The 17,912-nt window shown below is 39.5% G+C and overlaps 1 protein-coding gene across 1 annotated transcript in view; it reads right to left on the bottom strand.

Moving 5' to 3' along the window:
• Positions 1–17,912, bottom strand: part of LOC111236570 (polypeptide N-acetylgalactosaminyltransferase 18-like) — a 76,534-nt gene that overhangs the window by 41,191 nt on the left and 17,431 nt on the right. Inside the window, exons 2-3 of the mRNA XM_022765357.1 lie at positions 6,403–6,598; positions 3,762–3,928 (exon numbers count right to left, since the gene is read on the bottom strand). Coding sequence (XP_022621078.1) covers positions 3,762–3,928; positions 6,403–6,598 — 363 coding nt within the window. The remainder of the gene's footprint in view (positions 1–3,761; positions 3,929–6,402; positions 6,599–17,912) is intronic.

Genomic DNA, 17,912 nt, shown 5'->3' with positions numbered 1-17,912 from the left:
GTTTTAGCTTCTCAAATGGGAATAGTTGGTGTTTTTCTTGGTCAAGTCAGTAAACTAGAAAATATTTATACATTTTAAAGGATAAAACAGGCAAATGGAAAAAGTCATTGTGGGCCATTAGAGATTGTCATGGAAATTTCCACTAATTTCTTTTACAGACAAAGCACATTTTGCTTGAAATTAGTTGCTCGTCACAAAATCGTCCACCCTCACACATATACAAGACTTCTTGGTATTAATCATTTCAGTTAAAGTATTGAATCATAAGCCTTCTGACAGCCTGTCTAATAAGTGAGCCCTTCTCAAAATCTCGCTCTTACACAGACAAGCCTTTCTTGGGCCACAGCTTGGGACATTATCCAATTAAGGCAGAATCAGCTAGGTCAATTTGCCCTTCTCTCCCTTGATGGCTACACATTCTCCTGCATGCTAATGCCTCACGGAGGTGAGCTGTGACAGTGGCGGATGACTAATGTAAAGCTGTGGATGCCTGGGAGGTTAGCTGTGGACGATGACCCCTTCAGCAATCTCAGCAGCATCACGGGTCAGCGGGCTAATGACATTTAACACAGATAAGATTCACAGTCATGGTGATAATGATAACACCAGGCCTATCAGACGCAGTGTGACAGAGTGCTCAAGCAAACAGGGTGAAATGCCACCAGCAAAATGTCAGTGCATGATTTGGGTATCTGAGGGAGCTAAAGGCGACTGCTCCGAGTTCTCAATTACGTGATGAAATATGAATGTTTATGAGATGAGATGTGATGTGATAATCCTCTTGTGCTAGGAGGAGTGGGAGCAAACGTTTGGGTTTTCACCTTTTCATTTTTTAATGAATGGATAACTTTGGATATATTCACCTTCCTGGTCAATAATAGATCATTCTTTTACCAACATGTTGAGACACGTTAGCAAGACAATACCACAGTGATCTATATTCTCTTCCAGCAAGCTACAGGCCATGCTACATGCTTTGCATAATTGACTTTGGTAAACATATTCTTCCCAGTGCCAGTATTTGCCATGTTGATTGCCCCTAATGGTTGTCTCAGTCCTTGTTACAAGCAGAACAGCCCATTTAAAAGTGTATTGCCTATAAATGACCTTGGCACAGTATCATTACCGTTTTATAGCCTGCTTTCTGCTTTTGTAATGTCGTTAAGCCTTACACTGTATATTACAAGGTCCACTTTTCACAGGTTACTTCAAGACAACTTATTGTGCTTTGCATGGCAGACTTAAGTCACCTTTTAGTATTCTCACACATCAGTCACAGCCAGTCTCTGTAATAATGGACGAACAGAGCTCAGCAGTTGCACATTGTCAGCATATACTGGATATCTTTTCGACCAAATACTGTTTACGCAACATCCAATGCATGCAGATGTATGGATGAGGGTTGCAAATGCAGACAAGATATCTGCAAACACTTCATCACCTTGCTGGATTGTTATCTGCCTCGGGGCAAATATCCAGGCTCTGCAGCTAATTAGTGTTATTCATCTATCGGTTCAATCCAGTGAACACAGACTCGAATTAAAAACATTAAAAGGAGTCTAGAGGCCATCAGAGGAGCAGTACATATCACAGATACCGATTTCTCCACACATAAAGCAGTGATATTTAAACTATAGGCCTCCTTTAGCACAAAGCTGCTGAAAAGTACTTTCTGAAATGGTTGTTTGAATTCCAACTGTTGCACATGTGATGCACAGTTTACAACGATAACTAAAATTGGGTTCTTAACTTCAGATGTAGAAAAAAGCAGACTTCATTTTCTAGCCAGCTGGAATGAAATACTAACATTAGCTCCATGAGTTATTTTCAAACTTTGGTCAGGGGTTAAAATGGGATTCATAAGGAAAGGAAGCCCTTGTCCAGTGAGGATGGTGGGGGTGGGTGGGTATTGGTGGGTTGGTTTCCACAGAACTCATTATTGACAGTTTTTGTAGGGACTATTTTTGCAGTAGAAAGTAGTTCCAGCGAAAATGGATGACACTGTGTTGTGTGGAGTAACAATGGCACTGTTTGTGGAAAGAGATGTTAACGCAGTACCAAATAATTCCATTCACCTCCATTGTATTGGTGGAATTTTAGAGACAGATATCTCAAATTGAATCTAGCTATCTAAGTGGCCAGACACCATGAGGGAAAAGTGACAACATTTTCATTTCTAGTTGAATGTATCTGTTTATTTATTTATTGGTAATTTGGGTGAGATGACCCATCAAATGAATTTGAGGGAAAAAAAAAAGATTCCACCACTGTGAAGCACTGTGAAGTTCCAAAAGGCAATGACACAGCAAACCAAAATACAGGCGTATATCCAAATACACTACCAGGGGCAGACTTTTTTTTTTTTGCATAGAATTTATGGTTCATTAACCACAGCTATACCTATCAATGCATAAATATAAAGATATTTCTGCACTGAGAAAACAACAGCAGAGTAACTAATAAGCTGAGTACAATAAACTGTTTTTTCATTATTAGGCCTATTATCTGTTGCCTTATTTTTATTTACTTCAGTGATTTGACAAGTTCTATGCTTCCAGCAATGACACTACTGCAAATATTATTACATTTAAGCAGCAAAATTGATAACTACCTTTAATAACTCAGCTGACATGCCAGGAAAAAAAAGTCATTCTCCAGAGGAAACATTATAAAATAAACATAAAAATGTGCTGAAAGGTTTGAAAGTGCTGGACTCATTGTGAACACAGCAGCTTGGTTCCTTAAACCGTTTCACTGCATAAACTTGGAATTTGTGTGCAACAGCTCACCTGTTTGCCGTGAGGAAAAATCTCTCTCAATGTGGAGATAGTGTGAGGGCCACCGATATTTAGTAAAAGAGGAAAAGGAGCCGATATTCTACATAGTTTTGGTCAGCGTGAGACACTGTATTTGACAGTGGATATTCTGAGCTAGAAGTGTGACAGGTGGCAACACTGTGATCAAGGTTGTGCATGAATGTGCTAAATGAGCACTGTTCATTGAACTGGTGAATGAATCCATTTGCAAGTAATGAACATGAAGGTTGCATTAATGCACCAAAAAGCTGTTTGCCAAATGCCAAAAACCATCAGAAGAAGAACTGTGTTTATGGCGGCACCCGAGGATTTATAGCACCGGCATGCGTGTGGTGTGTAGTGCTGGCAACAGCTGAAGCCAGTTTGTATGAACATTTGAAGGACTTTTATCAACAAATCACCCCCCCCCCCTCCCCCATTTTTTTTCTTTATGAAAATTGGTTTGAAAAAACAAGTTTAAACGTCAGCCACATTGGCAATAAGCATCTGACCAGTCATTTGAAATGTGTGCAACTGAATGATGATCACAAGACATCGTTAAGAAAGGGTGAGACTAGGAGCCAACAGCCTCAAAGTTCCTCCACCTAAGTCAAACTCTCACATTGGTTTCTTTTGTCTTTTAAGAGTAATCTCTGTCTGTGATCTGATTCTGCATATATTGAGGTCACATACTATAGGTGACCCTTGGATTCTCTAAAAAATTATTAACCGATGATGTTAAAACCCAGAAAGTTGTTAAATCTATCCTTACACTTCCACTGCTGCCAAATCCTTTAAATGCAGAGTATCTTTCTTGCTGAAGCCACATGCACACTTAACATGTCAAGAAACCCAAAGCTTGAATAGGCCTGAATAGCCTATAGTTACCTTGCTACAAATGCACATTGTTTGGGGAGGGGAGTTTAACAAACGGTCAATTGCTGTATTAAAAATGATGCTGCTCACTGTTATTGCTGTTGTCGTCGACCAGGATTATCTCTTTGAGAAGGTGGGAGGGCGTCCTGTTGATGGCAGAGTGAATGGACCGCAGGATGACAGACAAGGCTTCGTTCACAAAAATGAACACAATGCTCACTTGAGGAAGGTTTAAAGGATAAGTGATGTTTCTGCACCTGTGGAGGAGAAATAACAAATCCTTGGTGAGGCAATGGTTAGATCTACATCTTGTCTGAAGGATTAACAGATACATTTGACATTGATTCCTGGAGAGCCGGGGAATGTCAGATTTCATGCCAACCCAGCTACTTGGCAGACTGTATCAGGACCCTATTTTCATGAATCAAGGTATAAATGTAGGCACTGGCACAAGTTCATGGCCAGCAGATATTTGGAAATATAATGATCAGATTGCTACTACAATAGTGATGCAGTTATAAAAGGGATTGGTTTTGGAGCAATAAATAAATGGCCGTGTGCTAAGGACTGTCAGTCAAGGTCCTTTCTTTCCCTTTTAAAACAATGTGTCCTGACATTTTCATTGTGAATGAGGAGGCCGGCCTCTTCTCCCAAGAGAAGACTGATGCTCGTTTCTAAGAAATAAGAGAGCGAGCTGTAAAAACATGGCCATAAAGCTGCAGATAATGTTTTTTGAAATTGATGTTTTCTGTGTGGAATGACACAAATGCATTATGCATTATGTAATTATTTCCTCAATAACAGTATGTGGATGGTGGTGGCTAAATCTGTTGCAAACTCCCCATAATAATCTTTTTGACATCACCATTTAATTCAATTTAATCGTGAAGACTGAATTGCTCTGTGATTGTGGTGTCTTACCTGCCTGTGGAATATAACCACAATCACATGGCTGTTACCATATCACGCTGTTAATTACTGACAGGAGCATGTTTTATTTACAGAAAAGCATGGTTAAGGCACTTTGTTTGGGAGATGTGTGGGGAAAACATGGATTCAAAATGTGTGTGATTAATGTTTCCCCTGGAACAGTTTTGGATGAGTGTACAGAGCCTGTATTAGTGGGAACAGATGGTCTGAAGGGAGTTTAGTGATGTGCAGTGGTGAAAATGCCCCGAAGATCTCTGAGCTGTGTAAACTTTCCCACGGATGTCAGTGCGCTGCTGTAACCTTGGTGATGTGAACATATAAGCTGTGTTGAAAACCAGTCACAGAGTCACAGCCAGCCAGCAAGGTCTGAACAATTCCCTGTAAAGGACTTAGGACTTAATCAAAGTGCCCACAGTGCATGAATAACAGCAGAAGGCTTTGGAAACGCACATGTCCATTACTTTATATGCTGTGAATGGAAAGTATGTCCTTTTTCCTGCCAGCTTCAGATAGCCATGGGGATGTGTGACATTTTGGTACAATAAGAATCACCCCTTGATCAAGCCTACTGTCAAGTAATAGAGTTTTCATCTGTCTACATGATATAATCAACTCAACAGCAGGTATCTGCACTGAATGCTGTAGGCAGAAGTACAGTCTTTTTCTTTAATGGTTTTTCAATTAGAGGCACTCAGTGTTTGAGAGGGAACAACAGTGTGTTCTTCTGCGGAGCAACTGCCTCTTCAGGTCCTCAAAGCTTAAAAAAAATAAACAGAACAGCACTGTAGATGCAGCACTGATGATCTGTCAATCAATCGTTTGCGATATAACTAACTGGAAATTATTTTGATAATTGGTTAATTGTCCCAAGTGCCATAATTCCATACTTCTTCTGACTGTTGGTCAGATGAAACAATTCATTTGAAGACGGCAACTCGGGCTCTGGGAAATTATAATGGGCATGAATTCAAAACTTTGTAGCTATACTTAGTTGCAGCACTGAGACAATGTAAGTTTACCACGCCGGTTATAGCATGGTGGCTACCCCTTTAATATCTCTGGGTGTGTTAGATCATATTTGCAGATATTTGTTAATATAGGATTAAAAAAAAAAAAAGTTAGGGATGGCGATGTCAGTCTGTCAGCTACTTAGTCCAGACTGACATATCTCTAAAGCCACCATGACATTTGTTCATCTAGCGCCACCATCAGGGCAAAATTCCAACTGGTCAAATACATTGTTTTATGACCAAATACCTACAAACTGTCAATCAGCCTCCGCTGCACTTAATTATTATTTTTTTTACTAAATGTTACAACATGGCTGGTAAACATGGACCATGATATAATATTTACATGGCACAGTACAGACATGATGATCTGCGATATCTGCTTGACAACAGCATGTTAGCATTGTGATTGTGAGCATTAAGCTCAAAGCATGGCCTCACAGTGCCTCTAGCGTGGCTGTAGACTCATTATCACATCACAATATAAAATTAAATACACTGCACTGTGATAGAGGAATTAATTGCTCACTCCTACATGAAGACACAAACATATTAACTGATACCACGATTACACTGCACCACACATTGGTTTTGATATTTTTATGTAGTATTGCACCTTTTCAGGGCAAATGTAATCACCAAGAGAAGCAAGTGAGGAGAAACATCAGTTTACACACAATCAAACTGCTTAAAGCATAGGATACTATACCAACAGCTAGCATCTAGTGTAGGATGCCAGTAGCATATATAAAAATGACAGTGTTTGAGCATCATTCTGCCTGCACTCTTACCCATCAGGCCTCAGGTCTGGTATTTGCCTGTCTAGAGAGAGACGATCACTGAGGTAGCCGTTATATCCATAGTACTGGAACATCTTTAACGCCACCCGCCGGTTTTCCGGGCTGAGCTCCTGACCCCAGTGAGCGAACAGCGACGAATCAGAGAATGATGTGTCCGCCTGACCGTCCTCTCCTCTCCCTGGAGTCTCTAGGAGGCACAGGAAGACAAATAGCATGAGTATTTGTCTAGGCCACAGCCTCTCAACCTACCGGTGAGGTTGTGCGTAAGATGACATTTAAGGAATGTGGAAAATTGATAGCGCTAATATAATCACAGTGATAAATGCTGTTTTCTTTGAGCTGTAATATATGTTAGCAGGTGAAGGGTGGCCTGTGATTTAAAAAGACTGACTCTGTGTCCTTCAACAGAAGCACCGGAGTTCGTACACATGATGAGAAGCTATAATGTCCTTGAACAAAAGATTCAATCCCTACCAGCAGCTGGTGAACTGTTCTGTAGCTGACTTTGCTCTTTGACCTCCAACAGAGGGGAAAGCGAAACTAATTTCCCTGAAGGTATCTTTAGACCAAAACACACAAGCTTCCTGTAATCATTAATCAAGTGGTAATGTGTGATCATTTTTGGAGAGAGTGTAGCTTTCTTTGTTTGTGTTCTCAACCCACACAAGACCTCCTTTTGTATTGAAAGGGCTCAAAATGAGAGCAGCCCTGACTCATCGCATAGCTGAGCAACACTGACAGCACTGAGAGCAGAGAGACATTTAACACAAGCTTAGCGTGAAAAACAGTCTATTACTACTTGTGGTCCTTGTTGATAGACTCAGTTCATGTCCAGACTCCATAAAAAAATGTCTGTTAAAAATTCTGTCCTGCTTCCAGGAGGTTTTAATGCACTTTAGAGGCAAACTTCTGAGTGTGCTTAATAGTCAGGGTGCTTTACCCACAGGCTTGCGCTTTAAATGCCAAAAATGCAGTAGGTAAAGCTGATAAAAAAAAAAAAAATGAAATGATATCATCATGAAGAGTATATATGAAAGTTTCTCAACTGCACTTGCATGATTACAGTGTCTCGCTCTGAAATGAAAGTGTAACCTTATTTTTTTTCTACATTAAAAAAAAACAAAATAAACACACAAAAGCTTCCCCAGGTTTTTTGCTTAACAGCAATTTTGTTGATTCATAGTACCTGTTGGGAAATTATGCAATGTGCCACAGTCAGATGAGCTTTACCATTATTGAACAGCACAGTGATATTTATGAACTGGGAAAACATAGGGGTGTGGGTGAAAGGTTGCTGGTGACCCAATGAAGCTAAGAAAAGAAAATGTCATTTGATGTGCACTGAAATTGGTGAAAAACATTGTGAGCTGTGTGATAGGTTGCCTCAGTATAATTTAGAGAAACTAGTTTGACCTTATCACACCTATACTCCTGCAGAGAATAAAATGACAAGAGAAGAAAATGGTGGGGAAATAATATTTCATAATAATTTACCTAGTTTAAAAGGTTGGAGTGAAACTGAATTCCATGTCATGGATAATAATGACATACTGTCAATTAAATGTCGTAATCAGCAGGAAATTAAATCTAATGAAAATTGGTTCTGGGATCGTCTTTTAATAATTTCATTAAAAGCAAAGACATCAGTCCCCTGCAGCATATTGAAGCTATACAACAATAGAATAAATGGACCAGTTTCATTATAAAGCTTCACATTTCAGGTTGCTGCTGACAGACTGAGGATCAGGAACAATTCACAGTCTACCAGACATAATAAACAGTTTTGTTTTCTTGTTTAGATTGAAATGAAATGCAAGCTAGGAGAAGAGTGACAAGAATCATTTATTCTTTGAATAATATTAATATTATTGTTTGTCATGTAGTGGTTTTGTGCCATATTTATCTAAGCCATTTTAAATCATGTTGTCTTTTAAGTTTAAGAACAGGAGCAGGATAAAGATGAATGAACACTTTAGGCTAATAAACGAAGACAAATCTTGTAGTGAGACATTAGCATGAACTCAGAATCCTCAAACACCTACGGCATTATTGTGAGGAGAGGAGGAAAAAAGCTGGGACCTTGGTGAAACCATATGCAAAGGGCAAGGTTAAATTTGTGTGTGTGTTTGGGGGATTGGGGGGTTGAAACCCTGGAGCCCACTATACCTATAGGGTCCTTGTTCCGGACGAAAACGCTGGACCCAAAATATTTAAATGCACATTTAAAGGCTGTTAGAAGATTGAGATTTGGTGTTAGGGTAAGGATTAGGTTTACGTTAGGGGTTAGGCATTCAGCTGTGCTGGGTCAGGTTAGGATAAGGGGAGAGGGAATGCATTCTATCAATGATGAGTCCCCATGAATATAGTAAGACAAAGAGGTGCGTGTGTGTGTGTGTGTCTGAGCATTAGTGTGTTTTAAGCAGATTGGGAAAGGTTAATATTCATGAGGAGATTGTTTTAACATACGAGTGACAAACTGTGCAGAGAGCCAAGTAAGGACTAAGACAAAAGCACAAAGGCAGGTGTGAAGAGATTACATTATGAACCAAAACAAAAAGAGCTGCCTCTTAAAGGCAGGAGCTCAGGCTGCAGTAAGTTTCTTTGGAATGTGATAGTTACAGGATCTGTATTCTGTAAAATCCAAAGATGCAGTGCCTTTCTTACACATCTGAGGACATGTTTATGTTTACATAAATTTACGTGATTCATTTCTAATTTAATTTAAACATTATGTCTCATTTGTTTAATTTATATAGAAATAGTTGTATAACAAGTTCATTTTACAGGCTTCGCTGCTTCACTAGCTGCGGGCAAGCTAACTGGCTGAGGGCTATAGCTATATATATTCAACAGACAGACATCAGAAAGGTATCTTCTTAACTGACTGCAAAAAAGCAAATAAGCATACTTTTAAAAAATGTTGAACTGCTCCGTTTTAAGTTTTAATGACACATGAAGCTTAATGTTAAGCCAATATAAAATTACTACTTTCTTTAGATGCTGTCAGCTAGCTAGAATACCTGCATGTGTTTTAGCTCTAAATGGTGAGGAGCTGTGTAAAAATTTACTATACTAATGTATTCAGTGGTAATAATGTACAATACCAATGAGATTTTACCAAAACAAAATGCTTTATTCTCTACAATAGTGTTTGTATTTTAGCTGTAATGAAAGCTACAGTTGCAGTTAATTATGGTGGCTAATTAAGAAATACCAAAGTAAAATCTCTCACATTTACAATACAAAACAATTGTACACACGCAGTTCATTCATCTGTGAAACATTAACAAATCAAAAAGTCGACCAACATCCAAGCTGAGAGAACAATGCAGAGTGAACGCTACGAGCCTGAGGCGGAATAACTTCAGCTCCTCACATTCAACAGACAGCTGTTAAAATCTCACTGATGTGAAGCAGAGGGAAAGTGTCTCAGTTCTTCATAAGACAACACTGTGATTAGACTAAGGACAGGATGAAAGTTCTGAAAGTCTTTCAGTCCTGGCAAGTATGCCTGAAGGTCCATTCATGTGGCGGTGATTAATTAAGCCCACAGAGACGGTTCCCTCAGCAGTGAATCCCTAAAGCAGCGGTTAGGTCAGGCTAGTGTTGTTTGGACAGGGTAACCTTGGCAACATACAAACAATAGATGTCTGACAAACATGTTAGTACAATCGTTGAAGTCGTTTACATGAATCACATGAAGCGGAAACATTTTACAGTATGTCACATGATGTGTTTTTCATCAAGCAGGTCATGTGACTTACTGTAACCTTGCTGTTTGGAGAATGGTTTCCTCTTGAGTGCACATCCAGTCAACTAACCTTGGTGCTAACTCAAGTAAAGCACAGCCAAGTACCTGAGGCAATAAGTAGTGCGAACAGCATGTGTGCGTATGTGTATGTGTGTAGACAGGGGAAGTATTCCCTAAGCTTCCCAGCAGCACTCTGGGCGTGTGTGGATTGCAGCACGAAGTGTGCTTCCAGTGCGTGCACAGCAAGGCAACTGAGTTATAGCTGTGTGCAGTCACAGAGGAGAGAGCCAGTAGAAAAGATATGCACATACATGCGCACGCTCATTGTCATAAACACAGGCAAAAACAAAAACTGCTAGAGAACAAACTTAAGACACTTGACAACGAAGTCACTGAAAAGGAACAGTAACCCTCCAGGCCCTACAGAAACTTTTTAGACGCACAGCAGCCCATTTTAAATTATTAAATTGGAGCTCATAAAAAATAGTTCACAGTGATGAAACTGCCCCAGAATGCACAAAGATTTTTAGCAAATTATGTTTATTCATCCCCTCCTGCCAGTGCAGAGGAAAATGTTTTGAATTTCAGATGCAAATCATTATCAATTTTGACACCTTGGAGATAACTCTTTCATGTGCTACACTAAGTCACAGTGGTACAGATGTAGACTTTTGATAAAAGTGCTGTAGGGCAGATTTTTTTTTTTTACCTGCCTGTCTAAACCCTAAACTCTATTGTGTGTGTATGTGTGTGTGTGTGTGTGTGGGGCAAAAAAAAGGCAAAATCTCGGTCAATAGATCTTCAGTGTGAACCAGATGCTGCAGATGCTGAAGGCAGAACATCCTCACTAACCTCAAAACACAGGCCTCAGGTCTTAAGACTCTTTAGAAATTCAAGTTGCGTTTATTTTTTGGATTTTACTCAGTCATATGACTCAGTCTCTTCTATTCCTGTTGTGTTTTCAACAATTGTCAGGTGTCAAAATTGTTTTGTGTTGTCCACATATATTTGAGTGGTTTTTAGAGATGTGAGATACAGTATGTAAGAGTGTATTAAGCATCATCTCCAGTACCACAGACTTTAAAATTTTTTTGTTTTATTTTATATTATCAAAAGGAAGAAAACAAGGTGTTTGGGGAAATATCAGATATGCTCCTGCTCTGTGTGTTGGTGTCTATGATTGACAGCAGCTGGCGGGCTGCCAGAGCGCATGTTCACCACAGGGAAGGAGAAGCAGAGTAGCTCTGTAGAAGACAGTGCGTTGTTAGTGGTTTTGAAGAGTAAAGAAAACAGCAGCACTTAAACGGGCCGAGTGACATTTGCAGGTACATTTACGTGCTGTTTAATGCGCCGCAGCTGAGCAGCTAATTAGCAACATATCTGATGTTAGCAGTGCAGTGCAGTTTGGTTCAACAAGCTACAGTGCAGGACAAGACAGGGGATAAGAAGAAGAAGAGTTTAGCAGAAAAGCTTATGTGCGCTGTTGTCTGTGGCTCTTTTGTAGCTGCTTCTGTGTGGTTCAGTGCGACCGTCTGCTCCGCCTGTGATAGAACAATGACATTATGCAAGATTTGACTGGCTGAACTGAAATAAGGTTTCCGTCTACATAGACAGATATCGGAATGGTTTTCTATTGAACTCATGAAAAACTTTGGAGCACCATCATGAAACCAACAAATATAAAATATAAATCTTTTTTTTTTTTTTGATGAAGACACAGGAAAAGTGACTTATATTTATGATGTAGCGGAAAAAAACATGCAGTTTACTGCATAAAAGTGCCGCTTTAGGAAGCATGAGTGGGAATTTAAGTACCTCTTAACTTCCAAGATAGATGATTATTGGGAAACTGGGAGCCACTTAGGTTTGAAAGAACTGTTTTCGACATTTGCTGTATAAATGGTTGAGGAAAAAGCTAATTAAAAAAAATAAATAAATAAAAATAAATAAATAAATACAGACAGAGTCACAAACATGAATTTAAGGGATAATGTAGACAGTCACATCGTTTACAGAATGTTGCCATACTACTCACTAAACCAAATTACAGTTCATTTCTGTTTTGCCACATTAATGTCAGCTGCTTATATAAATCATAGATAGTTAACTACAAACTAAAAGTGATAAATGAATATTGTCTAAGCCAGATGAGGATCCCTGTTTGACCTTGATAAAAATGAGTCTGTACTTCTTCTGATTCCTCTGTCTGTAAATACCCTTCAATTAAAGCAGACGGTTTGCAATTTATCCTCTGTCACTGTGGCATTTTATATCCAACATAATGAGAGCGGCGTATGAAGCCGAAACATCAAAGCTGTGGTGAAGTCAAAATATTCTTTGTATATTGATACTGACTCGACTGAGGGGGAGGAGAAGACTTTGGCATAAAACAGATCTCATCATCCACATCAAAATTTCAGGACACAACTTCTACAACTTGCTATCAAAGCAGCTGTCAGCTTAATCAGATCGTTTTTCTTTTCACGTTCGGTCTCGACAACAGTGCACGCTTCCACACACATTCACCATTTTTTGGTTGGTGGCATCCCTACACCCCCTCTTGGTACGATGTCTAGTAGAGGCCACATGGCACATGCTTAATGATGTTACTTTGTTAAAACAAATTCCTAAATAATTTTTTAAGGAGATCAAACACTTGTTTATCTCTATTGGTTATGGAAATATGAACATATGAATTTAACAAAGGCACAACCTATAAATGATAACAAACCTATCAGGAGTAAGAATACCAATACACACATTCAAACATTAAGAACAGTAATAAATTCAGGACATTGTAGCATGAGTGCACGTGTGCTAAGGCACATATGATAGTTCCTTTTCTAGTTATGTCTATCAAGCAGTGACACAGGACTAAGCTGCTGATTTTGTCCCTTCTTTGAAAATATTCCATTCTTCTGTATGTAGACCCAGAGATTAAACAACGGTCATGGCATGACATCAACCCCCCTGCTGCCAGAGAGGCCTGAGGAGTCTCTGACGTGTCTCTCCGGAGCCATTAGCGGTTGTTTCTTACTTTTGTCTTGTGTTCCGCTTTCTTCAAGAGGCTTTGTTCTTTCTATAAATGTAAACATCAAGCATGTTTGGTGTTCTGGTCAGAGCAGCAAATGTCCCCACAATTAATACACTGCTGTGAGAGAAGATTTAAGAGTCTAAGACTGAGGGTTTGCCTGGAATCCATCACAGCTCAGATGTGTTTGTCTTGTGTTCTGCTCAGAGATTTCCCCCCTAGTTCGACTTCACCATGTTGCCATCTCTTCAGAGTGCGAACGCAAGAGTTATAAATAGAAAAATACAACAACTTACATTAAGCAACAGCTTGACGTAGACGGCCTCCTTCAAACCTCTTTCAAACACACACGTCTAAATGTGTAGCTTGTGTTCAAAGAGGGCCTTTTGTCTTTGACATGCGAGCGGGTGAAGAGACAGGTTCAACTGTGTGTTCGGTTCAGAAGTACTGTTAAGCTAAAACTGCTCTACTTCTCCAGTGACAGAGGAGGTGAGTCTTGCTCTCATCTCTTTATGACTAAGCTTGTTCTGCTCATGCCTTTACCTTTTCAGAAGCAGGTAGTAGGAAATATTGCTGGTGGGCTGGAAGAGTTCTTGCCAGGAGCGGGTGGTGGCGGCGCTGAGCTTCAGCCATTGTTGCGTTTATAACAAGAGGTTAGTTCTCCAAGAAACAACCCTCTGGCTAGTCCATAGTCTAGTCTAAAGACTGAGGTGGAATACACCCTCAGTGCAAGGTCCTCTCCATGTACAGACATTTATATAACAGCTTTCTATCTGTGTAAGCTGAAAATATTCCTGTTCTTATTTCACAGAAGAACAGAATGATGCAGACCACATGTGAGTCAGTCAGTCCTTCAGTTATAAAACCACCACGACTGTAAGGTTTTTAGTTTTTACGGCAACTAACTGGCTCGCAATTTGTGCCTTAACGGCCAGCTAATGAACACAGCAGGATTCATTACAAACACAACTGGTTTCATCACAGGAATTTTCTGCAGGTGGAAAAGTTTTTGATAACTGTACGGCAGTAGAGTGTTGTTTTGGGGATTTTTCGCAAAATGAAGTCATTTACTTCCATGTTGTGCCAAGATCTGCAATCTGCAAAGCATCGAAGAAAACAGACTAAAATACAGGGCATCGATAATGGCGCACAGGGGCTTTGTAAGTTTTGGTTTCATAAGATGACAGCAGTCCTTGTGGCAAGATTTGTTTTGTTACCAGCTTTACGACGGCACTATTCAATGTCTTTATATTAAAAGTAGGTCAAAAGAATGTGTAATGTGAAAGGTGTTTCTTACAGTGACAAACCCGCAGAGCGTTATCACCTGACTCTACAGTTCCTCTGAGCTTTGTGGAGCACAGTGCCTTTCACCGTCTTTTCAGGTTTACGTTCCACAGCTTCACTATTTTGTTTTGGCTCTCATCAGCAGGTGGCTGTTTTCAGTGAAAAAGCTTTGATAAAACACACTTCTATGCTTCCTGCGCACAAAGCGCCTAGCTGGTGAACACTGACGGATATACTTCTGTCAGGAGTTGGTGGAGAACAAAGCAGAGCAAAAACAAAAGTGAAGACTGAATTAGCTCTGATTGGGTGGCTTGAAAACACGACTCCAAATAAATGCTAATATTTTTCCTGGATAAGTGTTTACTGATATGCCTGTCCATAACAACTTAAAAGATATAAGACGACAGAATGTCAATGCTGTATTTACATCTTGTTGTGATGCCCCTAATTGGCCAAAAGAAATCAATCAATGCAAGTTTGATAAACTGATGACCAGCTTGTAAAATAGCTTGTCAACAGAGCTTAAAAAAACAAAACAGATGAGAACACTGTAGACATCCCAAGCCCTACCTATCTAGCGGTGTAAAGTGTCTTATGAAGAAGATGCTTGTGTTTGCAGAACACAGCCGCTCTTACACACTGACCGCGACCAGCTTTGCACATACAGCACAATTACAGTTTACAGTATAAATATTACTCCTCGCTCACTGGAAGTCCTCTCTTTTCTGACAGTAAATAAAACTAATAACCAATTAGTCTGTTTACTGGGTGGGAAGCTGTGTCCACTACTGTATAGATGCTGTACAGGAGTCCGTGACTGGCTCTGGAGGAGGGGAAAATTCGCTCATTAGGATGCATCAGTGGCTGGCACGTCACACTGACAATTTCCTCTTGAAAGAAGAGAGGGGTGTGTAGCTTTGTCTGTCTCTTTGTTTATTCCCAAGAGTGGATATGCAGTGGCAGAACTTAGGAGGAGGGTCATGTTTACTTGCAGTGGCCTTTGTCATCTCTACCGCTTTTGTTCATTTCTCCTCATTAAAACGCTGAAATCACTCGTGCCCCTCAGAAGGCAACAAAAGCTTTCTTTGTGCTTTTTCATCCTGTATAGGAGCAGGACTCTCCTCTAGAAATTCAATGTCATTAAAACCAACACATTCTTAGCAACTCGCTGCAATATTTTCCTTCCTTTGAACAACAGTAGATCTTATGAGACAGCGCAGCCGTTATTTGATATCAAGCTCTGGACATTTTGCTCCTGCACCGCATTTCTCATTCCCACTGTTCAACTTGAAAAGCTGGATTTGTCATTCCATTAAATCCAGTCATCTGCAATGCCTTTTCTATAACCCCCTATCAGATCTGACTTCCTCAGCACTCAGCCTGTGAAAGAAAAAAATCTTTGCTCTATCTTTTTACTTTTTATCTGGCAAGTTTTATCTGTGCCCTGCATTTAACATCATTTGTCCTTTATGGGGTGGGGGGGTGGGGGGGGTGGTTTCTTTATAAACTGTTGTCTGGGGTGTAGCCTCAGAAAAGCACTCATCAGGGTAGGATATAAATCAGAAATATTTCAGAACATTCACCTGAGAGCAAACTTAAAAGGCATGGAAAAACACAGGGTGAAGAATGCCATTAATCTGTCACATAGGGCATCCATCTTTCTGAGCAAATATCAATTATATACTGGCGATGATGTTTCAAGTATAAACCCCTTGCATTTTTCAAGCAAGACCTATTTTTCCTTTAATTTTCCATCAAACCCATTTGCTGATTTGCACACCCTGACGAGTAAGAATCAGCTCAATTAGGGAGGAACTGATAACATTTTGTTCTGTACGGGGACAGACAAATGGAAATTGACTTGAACAACATTTGAATTGTGATCACTGTGGAGATTTTTAAACAGTTAAAAAAAAAGACACAAAACAAAAAGAAAGTCCTGAAAAATACATGAGGAGAAGACTGGGAAAAGGGGTCTTAAAATATTTCAGCGTCCCCTATGACCTAAAGAGAAAAAGCAAGTCAGGTCTTTGTTTAAACTCAGAGTGCAGCTGACAAAATGGATGAGTGCTTTAGTTAAACCAGTAGCCAAAAAGCTGCAAATAAACCCCTAACCTTGAACTACTGTGTATGTAGGAAGATGTAATGTGTTGTAGTGCTTTTACTGTGGTTTTTATTTTGTAGACCACTGAATTGTATTGTTTTCTTGACTGTCTATCCAAATAGTTAAGCTTAAAGAACTCTAGTATTAGTTAATGTTTACCACCTTAGTTTGGCACGCTGACATTTGATAATTAGCACTAAACACAAAGTACAGCAGCAGCTCTAAGGCATTAGTGTTGCAGGCATGTGTTCATAAAGTATAAAAGTAAGTTATACTTGTAACTCATCCTGTGGGGGATAAATATCACCTTCATGATCGCCAAAGTCATGAGGATGAATCATCTGGGAACCGTGAGTGTCTGTAGAACATTTTGTCCCAGTCCATTGAGAAGCTGTTGAGATATTTGTCAAGATAAGTGAAAAATTTGTTGTGCTGGTGGCAGTAAAGGAAACGTCAGGGGAATGAGGTCTGGTTCTATCTCTGGTTTTGATGCATCAGTCCTGATTATGATATAAAACTGTCAGTTTGACAGGAGTGCAATGCTAAATCAATATTTTAGTCCCCTGGGGACCATGACTGTTTGTGCAAAGTTTCATGGCAATCAATCCCATAGTTGTTGAGATATTTCAGTCTGGAAGTGTTGGACCGGCCGTTTGACAGACAGCTGACAAAAGGTTTGTGTTTGCATGTGTTTATGTGATGCAGAGAGAAAGTGAAAGTTATAGAACGGACATCTTTTGTTTCTTTGCCTTTTTTTTTTTTAATTTATTTTATTTTATTTAAATTTTGCTCCAGAATGGCAATTAGATTCATTAGATTAAACCACACGATTTAACAAAGAAAAACTTGAATGAATGAATGAAAAATTAAAACAGACTCTGCAGTCTGTTCATTATAGTTTCTTAAAGGATCATGATATGAACACCAACTTTAAAGATCAAGTAAGTCGAGGTCTGTCAACGATTGACAATGATTTTTTGATGTCTTTCTAACAATGAAAATAATTCCAGCTGAGCTGTACAGTAATGTTCACCTCCAACTGCAACGCTCCATGAAGAGATTTTTTTAATAAATCGGAAAAGATCTTCAGAAGTGTGAAGGTTTCTGACACGCTGTGTTTAATATTTCACTGACAAGTACTAACAGGATCTTTAAAACACTGCAGAGTTTGTCTTTCTCTTATACTCGCTGCACAGAAACAGAAGTCTTTGCTCTATATTAATGAAGTCTACATGGATTTGTATGGCGGATACAGACATCCAGTATTTTATTTCATGTTTTGTTTTTGATCATGGCCCCTGTTCATGGCTGGTACCGGGCGAGTATCAATT

The sequence above is a fragment of the Seriola dumerili genome, unplaced genomic scaffold (assembly GCF_002260705.1).
Source record: "Seriola dumerili isolate Sdu_G_001 unplaced genomic scaffold, Sdu_1.0 BDQW01000674.1, whole genome shotgun sequence".
NCBI lineage: Eukaryota > Metazoa > Chordata > Actinopteri > Carangiformes > Carangidae > Seriola > Seriola dumerili.
This window is presented reverse-complemented; position numbering and strand designations above follow the sequence as displayed.